At 51.4% G+C, this 18,228-nt stretch overlaps 1 protein-coding gene across 2 annotated transcripts; it reads left to right on the top strand.

Moving 5' to 3' along the window:
• The first annotated feature begins 663 nt into the window (after positions 1 to 663).
• On the top strand, positions 664 to 12,027 carry ST8SIA3 (ST8 alpha-N-acetyl-neuraminide alpha-2,8-sialyltransferase 3). Of its 2 annotated transcripts, XM_055699880.1 has the most exons (5): positions 767 to 1,057; positions 1,681 to 1,803; positions 4,044 to 4,601; positions 5,363 to 5,406; positions 7,451 to 12,027. In XM_055699880.1, exons 1-5 carry the CDS (start codon positions 879 to 881, stop codon positions 7,570 to 7,572), a joined length of 1,026 nt encoding a protein of 341 aa, XP_055555855.1. In that variant the 5' UTR covers positions 767 to 878; the 3' UTR covers positions 7,573 to 12,027. The 2 variants fall into 2 exon arrangements, with proteins under 2 accessions (XP_055555856.1, XP_055555855.1); XM_055699881.1 differs by having other exon boundaries at positions 664 to 1,057; positions 5,363 to 7,544.
• Positions 12,028 to 18,228: the final 6,201 nt, after the last annotated feature.

Raw genomic sequence — 18,228 nt, 5'->3', positions numbered from 1 at the left:
AGCAGGGGGATGTCATGCCCCCACCCAGGTGCTTATCCCCCAGAAAAGGCACAGGGTGCGGAGCAGCCCAGGCTGCCTGCAGCTTACAGCCGTGCTCAGCCCCCACATGCACCCCCAGGGCTCAGGGGGTCACTGAGGCATGGGGGCTCTCAGGGCGTCACTGTGGCTGTCAGGCTGGGCCACCCTCAGTCTTTTGGGGAGTCAGTGCAGGGTACCCCAAGGTGGTGGGACGGGCACTCCAGGATTGTCAGAAGCACCCCAGGGATGTCATGGTGGGCACACATGGGATGCCAGGTTGTGGACTGGGCACTCCTGGGGAGGACAACCCCGGGGCTGTCGCAGAAGAAACGTGGGACACACCAGGGCTGTTGGTGGGGCACACTGGGGCAGTTTGTGGGCACACAGGGGCTGTCAGGGGTCACATGGAGGCTGTGACGGGGTTACTGGGGCCACTGGGCTGGCACAGGGGCTCTCTGGGGTGCACTGGGGCTGTCAGTGGGCACACGGGAGCTGTTGGTGGGCACATGGGTGCTGCCAGTGGGCACAGGGGCTGTCAGTGTGGTACTGGGGCTGCTGGGCTGGCACAGGGGCTGTCCGGGGCAGAGCGGGGCTGCCGGGGGCCTCGATGGCGAGGGCGGGGGGGCAGGCCGGGGGGCTCGGCGGCCCTGCCGGGGCTGCCGGGGCTGCCGGGGCCGGGGCGGCCGCTCCCGGCTGCCATTTCCTCGCGCCGCCGCTCGCTCCCACCATTTTCTCTCCGGCTGCCGCCGGTGCCGGCCCCGTCCCCGCCGCCGCCCCGCGCCCGCCGCCCCCGCGCCCCGCTTCATGTAGCCCCGCGGCAGCCCCCCCGCACACGCCCAGCCGCGGGGCCGCCTCCCGGCATGAGGAGCTGCAAGATGGTGCGGGTGGCCAGCGTGCTGGGGCTGGTGATGCTGAGCATCGCGCTGCTCATCCTCTCCCTCATCAGCTACGTCTCGCTGAAGAAGGACAACATCTTTGGCGCGCCCCGCGCCGCCGGCCCGGGGGGTCCCCGCATGTACATGTTCCACGCAGGATTCAGGTGAGGGCGCGGCGCGGGCCGGGGCCGGGGCTCAGCCCTTCCCACCCAACCTCACCCTATCCCATCCCCTCCCTTCCATGCCGCCCCCTGCCGCCCCCGCGCTGTCCCCCCGGAGATCCCCGGCTCAGCGGGCGGCCCCGGGAAGGCCCCGCAGCGGGGATGCGGCCCTCCCCGCGCCGGCCGTGCTCCGCGCCCCGGGGCTTGCGGGAGCGGAGGGACCGCGGGGACCGCAGCTCCCGCCAGGGGTGCTGCAAGGTGGGAGCAGCCTGACACCACCCTGCCCGGCACGGCCTGGCCCGGCACAGCCCTGCACGGCCCAGCCCGGTACATCCTGGTAGATCCCGCTACAGCCCGACCCGGCCGGGCAAGGGCCCGGTACAGCCCGGGCCGGCCCGGCAGAAGCCGGTAGAGCCCGGTAGATCCCGGCCCAGTCCGGCCCGGCAGATCGCGGTGGATCTGGGCACAGCCCCGCCGGCAGGGGGCGGTGCCGCGGGCGCTGTCCGCGGTGCTGATGGCGGCCGCCGCGGGGGCGGCCCGGGCACGGCCGGTAACGGGCTGCGCGTCTGTGTGTGGCTGCGTGGGTCCGTGTGTGTGGCTGCGTGGGTCCGTGCGCTCCTCTGCAGGTCCCAGTTCGCCCTGAAGTTCCTGGACCCCTCGTTCGTGCCCATCACGAGCTCCCTGAGCCACGAGCTTCAGGAGAAGCCCTCCAAGTGGGCCTTCAACCGCACCGCCTTCGCACATCAGAGGTGAGCGTGCGGCCGGGCATCATGCCCACATGTCCCCTGCTCACCATCCCCGAGGCTGTTCCCTTCCCCCCAGGGTTTAAGAAAATACAGTCATCCACTGCTAAATACTCTGAGCTCTGGGTAGTTTGCCAGCGGTGAGAGACAAAGGCTGCATGCGAGCATTTCCCCAGATGGTTACTGCTGTCTTGGAAGAACCGAGAGCAGGATACCAGGCTGCAAAATGCAGTATTTCACCGAACAGAATGTGACCCAGTTTCCCGGTGTGCAAGTGAAATCGTTGTTACTTCAAGATAAATAGCCAGGGTTTTAAAACTTGAGACCAATTGAACTGTAATGGTCATGCAATGCCATGTTCATGGCAGCCAAAGCACGCCCAGCTCAACATCCCAGCTAACAACAGCTCGGAGCCAGTGCAGTGCTGCTCTGCCTTCCAGCACTGCTCCAGCTGAGGGGGCAGGCAGAGACAGGGGCTCAGATGGGGGCCCTCAAGCCCAGATCCACCGGAGACACCCTCCTTGTGCACCACCTTCTGCCTCCTGCCCGCAGGTTGCACTGACTTTCCTGCTTCATGCAATGGAAAGGGTTTCTCAGTTCCTTCAGCTTCCCCAAAGCTGCTTTGTACTTGATGGGAAGTAAAATGTGCTTTCCGTTTTCTCACTGTGATGTGAACTTGGTGGCTCTGGCCAGCCTCTTTTATTTATTTGCTATACTAATATAGATCAGTAAATATATACTTTATACACCTTACATATATATAAACATATTAAAAAATACAGTTTATATACATATTTACTGATATATATATATATATATCAGCAGTGTCTAAGTGTCTATAACAGAAAATAAAAGCATTTAGTCATTTAAGACAGCTACTACCACCTTGGACTATAATCTTGTCCTGCCAAACACCTGCTGTCTTAGAGACCACCTTGTGACCTGGTTCACATATCCCACTTGAGAGGCAGGACCCCTGGCCCCTCCACTTTGCTGCCAGGCAGCCAGCAGAGTCAGGATGGGGCCGTGACACCCCTTGGTGCTGGCAGGCAGGGCTCGGGCTTCTCTCCTCCCTTCTGGTCACTCCCCAGCACAGCAGGATGAGTAATGGCCTAGTGCCGACAAGCGCTGCCTGTTTCGCTGCCCCTGTGGAGCTGAGGACCACCGAGGAGAGGTGGCACTTCACCTGCCCATCCTTTCCCCAGGACCTCCCAGGCTAGTGGGACAGTGGCCACCCCTCAGTATTGCTTCCTTCCTGGCACTACCAGCTCATCCTTCATCAGCCTGTCTCTGTGCCACCCCTCTGACAATTTTAGCTAATGTCTCAGGATCTGCCTTTGCGCTTGTCCGTTAGCCATAACCTATAATTAGGGCACCCAGTGGGACTCCATTAATGCTTAGACATTGGAGGATGCGAGCTGGAAGAAAGGTTGTTTGTTTTCTGTAAACACAACCAAATAAAATGGTATTTGCTTTCTAATTTTATGCCCTGCTAGGGAAACTCCTGAGCAGGGTTGATTTTGTTTGGTTTTTAAGTATCCTTAATAACCCTTGTAAAAATGCCAGCATGCTTACCCAAATAAGACGTTAAGGAATTGTGTTTACATAAATGGAGACAGTGACTGTCAGTTGATTTTGTGATTCAGAGCTTCTTAATGAGAGCACAAAAATGAAATGCATTTAAAAATCAGCTCCTGTTAATTCAGCTGAACATCCTGGACCACTTGGTTTTGCTCCACATAGCTCACAGCAAACATGGTGCCATCGTTACCAAAGTGCCGTACCAGAAGTGAAACACACATGGGGAGCCCCAGCAGCAAACCGACCCACCCAGCCCCTATCCCAGCATATGTGGAGCCGTGCTGCATGCCAGCCCTCAGCACGGGGACTGTGGTAGGGATGTACTGTGACCTGTGCGCCTCGAGCTTACACAGCAAACCCAATGTTTTAATTCTGACCCTACCCCAAGAGACGCAGACACATCCTTAGCTGGCGCCAGTCAGGACCACCCAGTAAAGCCAAGTGGAGCTCTAGGTGAGGAGCCAGCTCCGTAATTCCTATCTATTTATATTAATTTAAAAACCCTTTCTCCACACTGCTCAGGAAGCTGCTTTACTACATTAAAAAAAAAAAAAGAAAAAGAAAAAGAAAAAAAAAAGAGGAATGTAAGTCTAGCTGGAAAGAAAATCTCTCCACTGCGGAAAGAGGGGAAATGTAATCCCATGTTTTCTTTTCTTTTGTTTTAGGCAAGAAATCCTTCAGCATGTTGACGTCATAAAAAATTTTTCTTTGACCAAGAACAGTGTTCGGATTGGACAGCTGATGCATTACGATTACTCCAGCCACAAGTATGTTTTCTCCATCAGCAATAACTTCAGATCGCTGCTTCCCGATGTGTCACCAATCCTGAACAAGCACTACAACATTTGTGCTGTGGTTGGAAACAGTGGGATCCTGACCGGGAGTCAGTGTGGGCAAGAGATAGATAAATCCGATTTTGTTTTCCGTTGCAATTTCGCTCCAACTGAGGCTTTTCAAAAAGATGTTGGAAGGAAAACCAACCTTACAACCTTCAACCCCAGCATCCTGGAAAAGTATTACAACAATCTTTTGACCATTCAGGATCGCAACAACTTCTTCTTAAGTCTGAAAAAGCTTGATGGGGCCATTCTTTGGATCCCAGCTTTTTTCTTCCACACGTCAGCAACGGTCACAAGAACATTGGTTGACTTCTTTGTTGAGCACAGAGGGCAACTAAAGGTCCAGTTGGCTTGGCCAGGAAATATAATGCAGCATGTTAACAGGTGTGTATTTTTGCTTTGCGTTTAACTTGTCAATATATATATATATATATATCTATATATATCTGTCTCTCTCTCCAAATACAGCTCTATTTATTTTTCTATTCACACCTGACCTGGTAGGCACTATCTAGCAAGTCAGGACCTGACACTGCTTGTTTTTAGAGCAAATGCAGTTTTGTTATTGCTTCAGTAAGTAACTTAGTTATTTCTTTACAGATTTATACACCACACAGCAGAGGTGGGTTGCTTGCACCGGGGCTTGGTCTGTCACTGGGCTCTGCTCCCTGCTGCTGCTTCTGCAGAGCCAGGAGGAGCACAGCGGAGCCAAGTGAGGTGCTGTGTAATCAAAGCACCGCTCAGGGAAGAGCCTGCTCTTCTCAGCTAGCAGATAGGGATGCTAGCAGACAGCTGCAGGGTGGTCCAAGGAAAACTGTAATAAATCAAAGCAGGATAGCGTTGCCACCTCTTCAGCAAATGCACGTGTGAGCAGGAGCCAGTGTAGCATACTTTTCTGGATAAGGCACTGCCTGTCATGGTTAAAACCTAAAAACATTCAAAAGAGGACCACAAGAGACTGTCGATCTGAGTGCTACGAAGGCTGTGCTGCACTCCTGGTCATTGAAGGTTAATGAAGCGCAGCTTTTGCCTTATTCAGGCCATCAGCAGTCAGCACAGTTGGTCTCCAAGCAGTAACTTTTTTTCTTCCTGCAAACCTGTGGCATTTCTTGTACCCCAGACTAACACACTCTTCTTTTTTCCAGATACTGGAAGAACAAACACTTGTCACCCAAGCGGCTGAGCACAGGTATTCTCATGTATACCCTTGCTTCTGCCATATGTGAAGAGATCCACTTGTATGGATTCTGGCCCTTTGGGTTCGACCCCAACACGAGGGAGGACCTCCCATACCACTACTATGATAAGAAGGGAACAAAGTTCACGACCAAGTGGCAGGAGTCCCACCAGCTGCCTGCAGAGTTCCAGCTGCTCTACAGGATGCACGGTGAAGGACTGGCCAAACTCACTTTGTCGCATTGTGCCTAAGAACCTAAATCTTGAAGTGCCAAATGATTGTCTAAAAAGTGCCCAAAACCGAATTAAACATTCTTCACATAAAATTCTAAAAAAAAAACAACAACGAAACAAACAAAAACAAAACCCACCCTAACATATTTTCCATAATATAGAGATGCTTTTTAGTCACCCTTGTCACTGCTTATCAAAGGGTTTAAGCATATTTAGCAGTGCAGAAGCATTAATCAAATTCTGTGGATGCTATTCATGCAGCAGCGAAGTTGAAATATTTTGCATTTATAGACGTGCCACTAAGTACGTTTTAAGCCATTTTAAGTATTTTAGCATTCCACTAAATGCCCTAAATCTCTTAATTTTATTGATCCTTCCTGATTAGAACTAGAAGTGTTAGTTTTAAAAAGTTTTTCTTCTTTCATATATGTTGTTCTGAATAGCTCAGCATATGTATGTTGCCATGGCGGATCGAGAAAGCCACTCTGAATTCTGGTTCATCATCACTTGCAAGTTCTTCAGTGTGGATCCTGAATTCCACCACCTGCATATTTTCATATTTACTGAATTTTACATTTTTTAAAGAATAACGTGAAGAAGGTGGTCAAAATATGGCTGGTACCTTAGCTAGGCATTTATATCACACTCAGAATACTTCGGTGTTTTAATTCAGTTTGGGCCAAAGCCTAGTCCAAATTAGACAGGCTGTAACAAGTCCATCCACATCCATGTGATACTATTTGGTCTTTTTATTTTAAAGTTAAATCACCGTAATAGATGGAATTAGATTTCTCTGGAGACGCATCAGGTGAGAAGAGCCCCAAACCCTTGGGCGAGTGCATCTCCCTCTGTGCCTGCTCTCCGCACCCTCCAACAACGCAGGTCCCTTGGGAGGATGAGCCCTCTAAGTGGGGAGCACGTGGGCTCCCACCTGCCCCTTGGCACCTGCAGAGCTCGCCAGTGCTCCCCATTCCCGGTGCGCATGGCCCCGCCATGGGCCGCACATCACAGCACTGTGGGGTGAGGAGCTGGCCAGGCGCTGCGGCCTCCCCGGGGGACCTGCCATGACTGTACCCTGCTGGCCCTGGCACAGCTGACAAGGGTAGGTACTCGCTGTGCTTCGTACCTCCCACCCAAACCACCGTCCATCCTGCGGTGGCAATGGGGCGTAGTGCCCAGCGATGCCGGGTCTGCAGGGAACAGCCATAGCTTTTATTAGCCCAATTAACAGCAACGGGGCAGATGGGTGAGCAGGGCTATGTCTGCCCCCTGCCGTGACCTGCGGGGTGTCACCGAGGGGTGGGGTTGCCACCCTGCCCTGTGCCTGGCCCCTGGCTCCACAGCCGGACCTGGCCGGGCAGCAAAAGTGGCCAGGCGCTGGGATTTTAAAATGTTTTTTGAAGGGATGTGAGTGTGGCAAGAGTGTAGGGAAGAGGGAATACAGTTACCAGATTTCCTCATTCACATCTATAAATCCACTGTCAGATAACTAAATCAGTGACCCCATTTTCCAATTGCCACCAGCTGCCCGAGGCAGTCAAAGGAAGGCACGGCTTCCTCTGTGCCACTGAAAATCAGGCTACTTGGAGAGAGAACAAACCTTAGGGTCACTTACAGTTTGAAAATGTTGGCCATTATGTCTCAGGATAAAGGAGCCTGTAAAATAACTTTCTTATGACAAGTATGCTTACAAGTGTTCTAACATTTTTCTACTACTCCGTATGATGCTGAGAACTGACTACACACTGAAAGATGCAAAATCCAATTTAAAATCTTACTTTAAAATGGCACATTTTAATTTTTCTCAGCCTCTTTACCTACAGGCAGATGTAGGAGGTGTGGAAGGAGATCTCGAGTACAACAAATGCCAAACCCGAGCAGCTGGGAGCATCTCCCGGTGCCTGCCACTGCCCCGCCACGGCACCACAGCCCCACCAGCCCCTGAGGTCAGGCCCCTGCTCTCCCCCACACCCCAGCTAGAGAAGGAGCTGGCAGCTTTCTTCCCCATTTGAATTATCCCACATTTTCTGGCTTTTGCTTTTTTCAAAGGCTGTTCAGGACTGGGGCATGCTGGCGAGGGGCTTGGGTCCCCCACACTGCAGTGTGCACAGACCCACTCCTGCAAGGAGCCGCCGCGTTCCCACCTGGCTGCCAAGCCTGGATCCGTGCTCCCAGGGCTCCGGCTCTCCGCCCTGTCCTGACGGTCCTGCGCTCATCGCCGTTCCTACAGCAGAGTACGGCCTCTAGCAACTGTTATTATGAAGACATAGTTGTGCAGTGATGGTGGTGTCTTATGAGTTGTTCTTGATATTACCACATATTGTTTGTCTCGTAGTCATGCGCAAGGGCCCGGACCAGGGAGGGGACCCCTGCAGAGCACAGGGACAGGCTGTCCCCATGCTAGCAGCTGCCCGTGTCCCCAGGGGAAAGACTGAGCCCCCCAAGCCCTGCAGGCCCTGTCGGCGAGGGTTGCAGCATCTCACCCTCCAGCTGCAGGACCACACGTCCCAGTGGGCAGCAGGGAGCTACAGGGCCAGGAGCAGCCAGGTCCTGCAGGAACCCTTGTCTAACTGCCGGAGCACATTGAATGTTTTTGCCAAAAAGCAGAAAAAGAGGAATTGCACAGGGAAGGAAGAGTTCTGCACTAGTTGTTAATAAGTACAGTAATTAGTCATTTCCAATACCATTTCCTATTGAGCTGTACAGCAGATGCATGCTTTCTAAGGCAGGCTGATCGCTTTTGCAAGTCACTGAGGTGCATGGTGAAGGTGCGCCCAGTGGCCAAGAAACAGCTCAGCAAAGAGCCCACTGGGGGAGAAGGGTCACCCCGAACCCTGGGTGATGCCTCTTGGCTTGTGGTTAATGTCAGATACTTTAATTAAGAGTTGTTTTATCAATTTCATGTAGGCAGCGATCATTTTTAATCAGCAAATTAAGGTATGTGGACTATTATCATTATATTGGCATGAAAGCAGAGGCCAGTGTGCTCTATATAATTTTCGGCTGCTGGCTCCTAATGGGAAATTGCACTGGCAGATCCTGCTTGGATGCTGCACTGCGTTTATATGGCATAACTACTTTAAATTAGATGTAGTCACAGGTAAACATTCATTAGCCTAAACAAACGTATTTCCATCCATGCACCTCTTGTGTCTCCTGGAGGCTCTTTTTGCAAGGGGGATGCTCAGCCTGGGGCAAGATGGTTCATTGCTCATCTCCCCCCAGCAGCTCCGTGCTCCTCCTCCCCTAATGCTGGCAGGGCACGGACACTGGCAAGGGCACGTCCAGTGTGGACATGGAGGAACTGGCCGTATAACTGCATAGTGAAGCTGGGGTGGGAAGGTCTCCAGAGTCAAACTGGCCGCGGGTGCACTATGAGATGCTGGGAAGCCACGTGAAATGGGCCATCTGCTGTGTCCCAGCCCTGTCCCCAGTGTCCCCAGAGAGGGCTGATGGCAGAAGTGGATGTCCCTGTGCTGCAGGTGCTGCAAGGGCTCGTGCAGCTGCTGCACCTGAGTGGCAAAGCTCATGTGGAGCTGGTTCAGACAGAGCTGCAGCATCCTGCCTCTCTCTGAGAGCCCATGCAGGAGGAAAAGGTGTCAGTTCTGCCATGCTCAAGGGCCGCAGTTGCTGAGCAGTGCACATCTTCTCTCCACTCAAGCTACTCCTTTTCAGCACCCAGGAGAGAAAATAAAATGTAAAAATTAGAAGTTGAAACCAAAAACCTCAATTACCCCTGGGTAGTTTTTTAATTTTTCATAATTGATTTTTTAAAAAAAATTATTTCCCTTCCTAACCACAATAAACTTGAGGAAATTGCCCACAGCTGGGATTTCTGTTCTTCCCACAACTTGCACCCCCAGCCTGCTTCCCACGGCTGTGCTCGGGAGGTCTGCAACGCCCCACTCACTCCCAGCCCAGAGAGCACCAGGGACACAGCACCGCACGTGCCCCTAGATTGTGGGGAGAATGGCAATGGAAAGGTGTTTTAATGCACGGCACCTTAATTTGATCTTGCTTAATTTAAGCAAATGGAGGGTCTCTCTCAGGTTCATCCTGCTAGTGGCAAGGTCCCGTTATGATAGTCCTGGCAGCACAGCTGGAACTTTCCAGATGCACAGAGGCACCAAGTGCAGAGAAGGAAGTGTGAGAAAAACCTGCAAATATTGGGAAACAGGAATACAGAAAAATTATTGACAGAGTGCCATATTATATCATTGATTTTTAAGCAAAACTCCCCATTGATTTTTCAGGACCACATTGAACATTTCAGAATCATTGATTTTAATGGGGAGTCCTGCCCCAAAATCAATGGCGCAATACAGCCCAAAGTAAATTGCTTCTTAGCATCAATATTTTTTGTCCAAGCTCTTGCAATGTGGAAAAATGTCTTAAAATATGCATCTTTTGTTTTCACCTGTTTTCTTAGATGCAATTTGAATTCTACTTTTCTAGAGAGAGCAGAGGGGAAGGGCAGCTCATGCTGAGCAGTGGGACCAGCAGCGGCCCAGGGTGGGCTCTGCTCCCCCAGGCAGGGAAAGACCCTCCAGGTGCCTTGATGTCAGGCTGGGCTCTTTCCCAAACCCTCACTTTCAGGCCAGTTTTCTTGCAGGGCCTCATGTCAGGGGCACCATGCATCCCAGAGCAGCAAAGTGGGGTGACACCCTCCCAGTGTTTGCTCCAGCAGGTCTGGGCTCAGCATCCTTTTCTCACTGCACTGGGCTTATGGCACATGTAATTCTGGCTCTGTAGAAAACAAGGTGTGCCTTTGAGCTGGAAGAGGTCAGCAGGTGGTGAGAAGGAGGTGACGGCTCTGCCTGGTATCCCTCGGCTCAGAGGTGCAGGCTTGGCTGCTTGCGGTGGGCTGCTGTGCTGCAGGAGGAGGGCAGTAGATTGTGGTGGGGTCTAGTGGAGAGGTGAGGACCAAAGGGTGCAGAGAAGACAGCAGCTGAGGCAGAGGGGCTCTCTGTGTCTGCCTCTCTCTGGCAGAAAATGCCTTTCCATTCAATAAGCAAGCTGCTCCCCTCTGCGAACGTGGCTCCTGCGGCAGGGAGCTGCTCAGGACAGAAAACGGCACCTGCATTCCATATCACCTTGGCTAGATTCTTCCTTCCTTTCTGTTTGGCCCAGAACCTTCCTCCCTCTGTCCATCTAAATGAATTCCTGATGGTTCAGGAAAAACACTCACTGTCATTACTGAATGTCTAGACAAGCAAATATAGCTAAATAAAAGTATGCGTAATGCAACGTGATCAATATTTGTAAGTACAAAACACTGTAGTTTACAAAATCAAGAGAAGTCCTTCCGACTAGCTCTGAGGGAAGGGTCTGGTGGGACGTAGAACCTGTGCAGCCCTGGGCTGCCAGCGTCCCATGCACTGTGGGCAGCCAAGGGTGAGCAGTGGTCTCATTCTGCTCCAGCCACTGCACCAATAGGATGGGTGCTGAGGACCTGCACTTTGGCAGGGACTGTCAGCAGGATCTTGGGGTGGGTGCTGTGTGGGGCTGGGTGCTGTGGTCAGGGGGATCAGGCCACCAGGCAGGGTGTGGGAAGAAGGGGTGTACATAAGAATGGAAATACATGTGTTACCTTCTCTTCTTTTATACATCTTGGGTTTGTATTTTTGTTGCTTGCATCTTTTCAGTGAATGGTAGCAAGATACATTAAAACAAGGTCACTTTGGCTACCAGTTTTAATTGTGGCGTATACCAAAAAAGCAAGCATTTGTGAAATATAACTGTGAATGGAGGTTGCAAAAACAGATAGTTTAGAAAAAAAGCAGGTTTTCTGTAAATGAATGTGTCTTTATTCCAATGACTATACAGTTCAATGCCTGATGGAGTTGTTTTCAATAAAAAAAGATAAATATTAAAAAAAAAAAGAAAAAAAATGCCATAATTGTAATAAAGGATTCATCATTTAACAGCCATACTAAAAGCATTATTTATTTTTAAACGGCTAATGTTCATAAAGGGCCAGGGCACAGTCTCAGGTGAATGGCAAAGCCGCACATGGTGTGAAACACGTTGCAAGAGGAGCGGGTGCTCAGCCATGCTCCCACAGAGAGCTCCTGTGGTGGCGGCGGGAGCAGGATGGGGCCCACAGGCCAGCACATGCCATGCCAGATGTGGTGCCAAGCCGAGGCCCAAGCACAGTCCGTACAGCGCATCATGCCTGGAAATGTGTGGGCACACTGGAAAGTGAGGCCCTGGCTCTTCGCGTGACAGAGTCCCGCATCCTTGTTGTGAGCAACTTTTGTGGACAACAGCGCGATGGTTCATTTGGGATCTCTCAGCAATGCGATTCTTTGGTGTGAATGTGCCTGCAACATTGACTCGTGCCAAAACATGATACTGAATGCATTGTTTTTAAATAAAATGTTTTATTGTGCATTGAAAGTCTGTACAACTCAGCTGTGTCCGCCTCTTCCTTCTTATTTCCTGATCTGCTTACTGCCCGTAATAGTGACAGGCCCTCAGTGGGAGTGTTTCTGCACTGTAGGTGCACTCTGCTGAGCACCAGATTGTCATTTTCATCAAAAAACCTTGTGTGTTTTAAAGGATACAATGCAGGGTTGTAAATGCATGCAAATCATATGAAAGCATGCCACAGGTACTCCACCCTAGCAAACCACAAGCGTGGCTTCCTGCAGCCCAAGTTTCATTTTAGGTGCTGAACTAACAGGAGTCAGTGGTGAGAGAGGTACAGTTTGGGTGCCAGGTCCCCGCTGTCGGTTCCTCTCAGGACACCGGTGACAGATGCTCCGTGGTGCCCAGCACACGGATCTCCACTGAGGGCCCCGGCGCTGCCTGCAGCACACCCCAGTGCCCACCTGTCTGGGCTCACCCTCCCGCGGTAGGGCAGGCAGGCACAAAGCACCTTTCCTGCTAACAAGCCCAAACAGCTGATCTTCTCTCCCACTGTAATGGATCTTTTTTTCCTCCTAAGTGAGTAAATGCAGATGCTGTTTGCAGGTTCAAGTGTGCTTAGCAGCTCAGCAATAATCTGACTGAAATAATTATCCCGCACATGTCAAAAGGGAGCAAAGTCCTGTTTTCAGAAAAGTTCCCAAATTCAGGGTCTCTGTGGGTGGGATTTGGCACAGGGGAGGGAGGATCCCCATTGCAGAGAGGCCTCACACATCCCAGATGAGAAGGAAACCCTGGCTCACGCAGTGCAATTAAAGCCAGCCGGCTGTTAGGGGTCTCCAGGCAGCTGCCTGCAGCTGAACCCCTCCCCTGGGGTCTGCCACGCAGGGGGAAGGCTCAGGCACCTGGGACCTCTCCTGTGCCCCACTCCCAACACCAGCTTTGGGATGAGCTGCCACTCATGGGGAGTCCAGCCCCACGTGCCTCCAGCTAGCTACTAATATTAATACAGAGTGAAGTATGATTTACACATTTTTCACTTCAAACTGGCATGCAACTTCTAGTTATCCTGTTTCCATGGCTCTTGTGCAAGCTCCAGGCATATTTTACACCAGTGAAAGCAGCACAGGATCATTCCTGACTCTCATCCTGTCCTCCAGTACACTCTCAGATCAACGCAGCTAACTACTACCCGCCTGTTTAATAAGTACACTCTCTATTCCGGCTGCTAATGAAAATACTGGGGAGTCACTGGCAAGGACAGACCACCACAGAACCCTTCTCAAGACCTCCTCCCATTGAGATGGCACAGCACCGATGACAGCCTCTTCTACCCACCAACAGCTTTTCCTCCCTGCAGAGCAGCAGAACAACTCTCCTTGGCCGCCTTCTCACCATTAACAACTCAGAGAAAGTTTTATTGGTGCGTTTTAACTCCCTTGCTAGCTGTCTTCCACTCGTGCCTCGGGCTTCCGGGCAATGTTCCTACTATTCTTTGGTGCTATTCTCATCGTTAGCCATTAAGCACACACTGCTTGCTCGTGTTGAGATTTTTTTGAGTGTTTGTGACTAAGTTGCTCTCCCAGCACCCTTTCTTTCTTCTCCCTCCCAGTCAGGGTGGGCTTGTGCCCTTGATCCCTGTCTGGAAGTGGCTTCCAGGTGTGCTGAGCAATTTCTCCCTTTTTTGCTTTTTGTGGGCTCCCACCCTGCTGGTCTCTGGGTGCAGGGGCATGCAGGTGCTGCGTGGGCAGGGGGCATCCTGGGCAGCACACAGCAGACAGGTGAGGATTTTGAGGGCTGAATTGTGGACTCCAGGGCCTGTGTTCAGCACATCAGCTCATCAGCTTTTCTGCAGATCTGGACTTAAACAACAGGTTTTACTGGGAAACTTCATCAGAAGAGTTGCCAAGGGTCTTGTTTATTGCTCCCTGTATTTCGTTATGCAGTGCAATAAGCTTAGTGTGATGGATCACATTCTGCACTCCTGTGAAATACGTGGCATTACACAGCATGTAAATCAGTACACAGCTTGGCTCAGGTCATTTGTTCATTACAGTGAATTACACTCCCAAGAACATCTTATATCCCACTTCCATTACCTACAATACACTAGTAAGAAGGACAGATTGCCCCGCTTCAGCCTGTGCCTTTCTACCTTCTGTTCCAGTGGACACTACAGTACAGCAGCCCTTGACCTTGAGGATGGCACATCTGTCCTGACATCTTCTCACCAAACCCTGCAGCAGGGCAGCAGCCCCCGCTGAGCTCTCAGGTGGGGGGATGTCGGTGGAAGGGGACAGATGGATGGTGAGTACCATGGCAGAGAGCAGTCGACAGCTGCGGTGGTGGGATGTGCCAAGGAGCCCTGCCAGGGATGGTGCCTGTTCCTGGCCAAGGGCACACCAGCTCACTGGGGGGGGGGGGGTAGTTTCACCCATGTCAGTGGATACTTCATGGGTGGACTTACACCCATTTGAGTGCAGCCTGAGCTGTGGCCCTCCTCAAGACCTCCTCCCATTGAGACGGCACAGCACCGATGACAGCCTCTGCTACCCACAGACAGCTTTTCCTCCCTGCAGAGCACTTGGCCTCCTTGCTGGTGGGTCTGGAGCCCTGAGAGCTGCCATCCTGCTGTGTCAAAGCCCATCAATCCTTCCTGCTCTATTTCTGCCCTGTGGCCAGCTCCCAGGCCAAGAGATGACTTGCTGCTTGCTCCAACACTGCTCGGTGTCCTTACTGGATCCTGTGAGAAACTTTGCTGTGGATAACTGGCTAGCTGAAAAGGGTCACATAGACATAGTCCAGCTGGCTGGACAAAAATGCACATCCCTCTCAGCTTATCTGAAGTAAAGCAAAAATATGCTATCCTTGGCTGTTCTTGCTACACAATAACAGGAAGATCACGGTGGGAAAAGAATGTTACAGGTGGGAACAGGTAACTACAGAAGAGAAACTAGGGGCGGGCTTGGTATTTAGGCAACTAACAATAATGAGCTTAACTTTTGTAATATGTATGAGCTAATTATAAGAAGGTATAAAAGGTGACTGTAAGGGACAATAAACGAAGTCTGCTGATCACTCATATTGAGTGACTGTGCCTTCCCTCCGTCGCGACACTTTGCCATGGGTTTTTGGAAGTTTGTGTAAACTCACATAGATAGTCTCTCTGGCTGGCAGGGGCCAGAGCAGCCCCATGGCCAGAGGTGCACTGCGCTGCCCTAAGCATGGCACACAGGGTGCCATGCCCATGTGCTGCAAATGAAAGGCAGTGCTAATGAATTCAAGCGCTTCAAGATTTTAAACTAAGAACTTGTACTGCTGCAGAAACTGCTGCCTCATTTTTAATTTCTCCCAGTGGTTATTTTCTCACCTTTGGGTCTCTAGCCTTTTATTACAGGCAGCTTGTGGGTATCAGATCCTTTTATGCATTTATGAAATTAAAAGCTTGTCCAGTAAAGGGAACATTTTCCCTGTATCTACAATTCCTTTTTACTGCCTATTTCAGTGCCTGCAAGAGCAGCACAGGAGTACCCTGGGTCCCCCCCATCCCTCTAGATTTAAGACTTAACAAAACCCTGACAGCAGTGGAGGTCTTTGGGAAGCACTGGCCAGGTGGGAACCATGTGAGTTCTCCCTTTAACCACTACTAAAGCCTAAACAATTGCCAAATCCATCCACATTGTCAGCATTCATTGCCTAGCAATAGTCACTAGGGGATATTCTAAACCCCAAAATTACATAAAAAGTTATAATTTAGGTGCTAACCAGAATATCTAAAAATTCCAAGCAGCTTCTTTGTATTGTATATACGAAAACCAGAAATCAGTTGTCACATAAGCCAGTTCACTTCCAATTAATGCAGTGTCAGTACTCTACAACACGTATATACTACTTCGTTCAATCTAATTTTGAATATAAAGTCTGACTGCCGAGGCAGGAGTAGCATCAGGGTAAAGCTCATGTGGATGGAGCTGACTGAGACCTCCTGCCTGCGCTGACCAAAGCCCTGTTTCTCAGAGCATTTCTGCTCTCTGAATGGCAGGCATTCAAACCCACCTCAAGACATCTCTGCGACAGCTTGTTCTTGATTTGTTCTGGTGCACAAATTGCTCTAAAGAGGTTTGCCTGGCCTGCACAGCACAAATGCAAGTTAGCTCCTGAATATCCTGTGTCATTCTTGTGCACGTCAGGCACTCTCACCACCAAAATATATCTAAATCCCATGTTTTTGCATAAACTGGATAGCTTTCTGTCCCAGTTCATCTGGGTGGGTTTTTCCAGAGTAGGGCTAATAGTTTTGGCAAGCAGTTATTAATCTTTGAAAAATGTTCTAGTAAGTAACGTTTAGTGCAATACAAATGAAAAAGCAGTATCTGTCTATGCTACTTGCATGCTTCCCATCACTAGTATCTAATATATTTATCCTTCAAACGATCATGGGGGAGAGGCAGGTGCCACTGTCTCTGTTTGGGAGGTAGGACACTGTGCAAAGCATCAGAGGGGAGCAGCCATGTCTTAACTGTGGGGTGCACCCGCTGATGTGGGCCCCTCCCTTAGGTTTTCTCCCTGTCCTGCCCACGGCGCCAGCACTGCCACATCCCCAGCTCACCGTGTGAAGTCTGCCAGGACCCCGGGACCCTGTGGGGGCCAGCCCTGCTGGGTGTCTCCATGCCAGCATCATCATTTCCCAACACTTCCCACAAACCAAACAAGCCCTCCTGCTTCCAAGATAAATATTGCGAACTGGATCCAGTTTTAATCTTTAACCATGGTCCTCACCAGCCAAGTGTGCCATCAGCCACGCCAGGACAGCCGCACTGTCCCTCTTGCAGTGAGGCCAGGGTGCACCGAGCCAGAGCTGTCCCATGGGAGGCACAGAGCAGAAACCCCCAATTCATCTGCCCACTAATAAATCTGAGCAAGGCTTCCCAGAGCCTCTGTGCCTCTGTGCCAGGGCCATAGGGTGCTGGCAGTGTCTCACTTCCCTCAGGTAACCTCAGAGCCTTTTTTCCTGCTATTAGTTTGCACTAATAACACTGGATTCAGCTTTCTCAGGCCTGTTTTACCCTCCAGACTGCCCCTCTGAAAATCTCTGGGGAAAAAAAATCTCATATTGTCTGACTTATCTTTTACTTCTAAATAACTGAAATCCTGCCTGGGAGGAGAAAAATCACAGGGAAGGTTGGTTCTGCTTCTCACAAGCAAAACTTAGTCCTGGGCAGGAGGTACAGCTGGGGCCAATACAGGTTAAGCCCCCTGGACCCATGTCCAGCTGTGCTGCCATTATTGGGAAGACATCAGAGGGGGCTGGAGCTGGCCCCTCTGCAGAGAAAAACAGACTTGCAACACCAGTTTCAAAACACGCAAAGAAAACAGTTGCAATATTTGTTTAAAAGCAGGTGAAAATGACGTGTGCCATCTCTTGCCAACTCATGCTAGATGTTTTAAGGGAAAGCTCACCCATGCCTGTGGCCCATGTCGAGCGCTAACGTGAGCACATGAGCACTAACATGCAGGGCTGTGAGTGCAGGTGATGAATCTGTGGATTCACCTTTTTACGAGCAGTTTGGGTCAGTCAGCCAGTTTTGCAGCACTGGAGGGCCAGGGCTTCCTCTTCTGCACGCTCAGAGATGGGTGTGGGTGCTGGAGGGAACTGCAGAGTTGAATCCCTAGTGAACAAAAGAGGAGAGGAATTAAAATTCAAATACCCAGGGGAGCCATGGCCAAAAAAAGAAGGATGCTGAGCAAGAAAGCTTGGGGTGAATGTGTCCAGGCCAGGTCAGCCCCCAGGTCCATCCCATCCCACCAGCCCCTGGGCACCACACCACTACCTCTTTTGAGGGAAGCAAGGGCACCCAGCATCGGCCAGGGGAGTCCAGGCTGCAGGGAGGGAGGAGGAAAGCTAACAAAGAAACCTCCCTCCTCCCGCCCCCCGAGAGCAGAGGGAAAGCCTCTGGCAAAGGCAGCCATGCAGGCAGGGAATGCTGCTTCCCGCTGGGCAGCCCAAGCTCGTTAGGCTGGAAGCCGTGACCAGCCACCCCGGGCTGTCCGGCACCGCTCCTGCCAGCCATGCCTGCACCTGCTGCCAGCGGTACAGCTGACAGAAAGGGTTTGTTCTGCGTGGGTGCCAAAGGGCACCCGAGCACCCTCCGTCACACGGGGGGAAGGTTTAGTGGGTGCAGGGGCCTTGAGGAGCCCCGTGGAAGATGCCAAAGCATACGGCGCCCATGGG

This window comes from Falco cherrug, chromosome Z (genome assembly GCF_023634085.1).
Source record: "Falco cherrug isolate bFalChe1 chromosome Z, bFalChe1.pri, whole genome shotgun sequence".
NCBI lineage: Eukaryota > Metazoa > Chordata > Aves > Falconiformes > Falconidae > Falco > Falco cherrug.
This window is presented reverse-complemented; position numbering and strand designations above follow the sequence as displayed.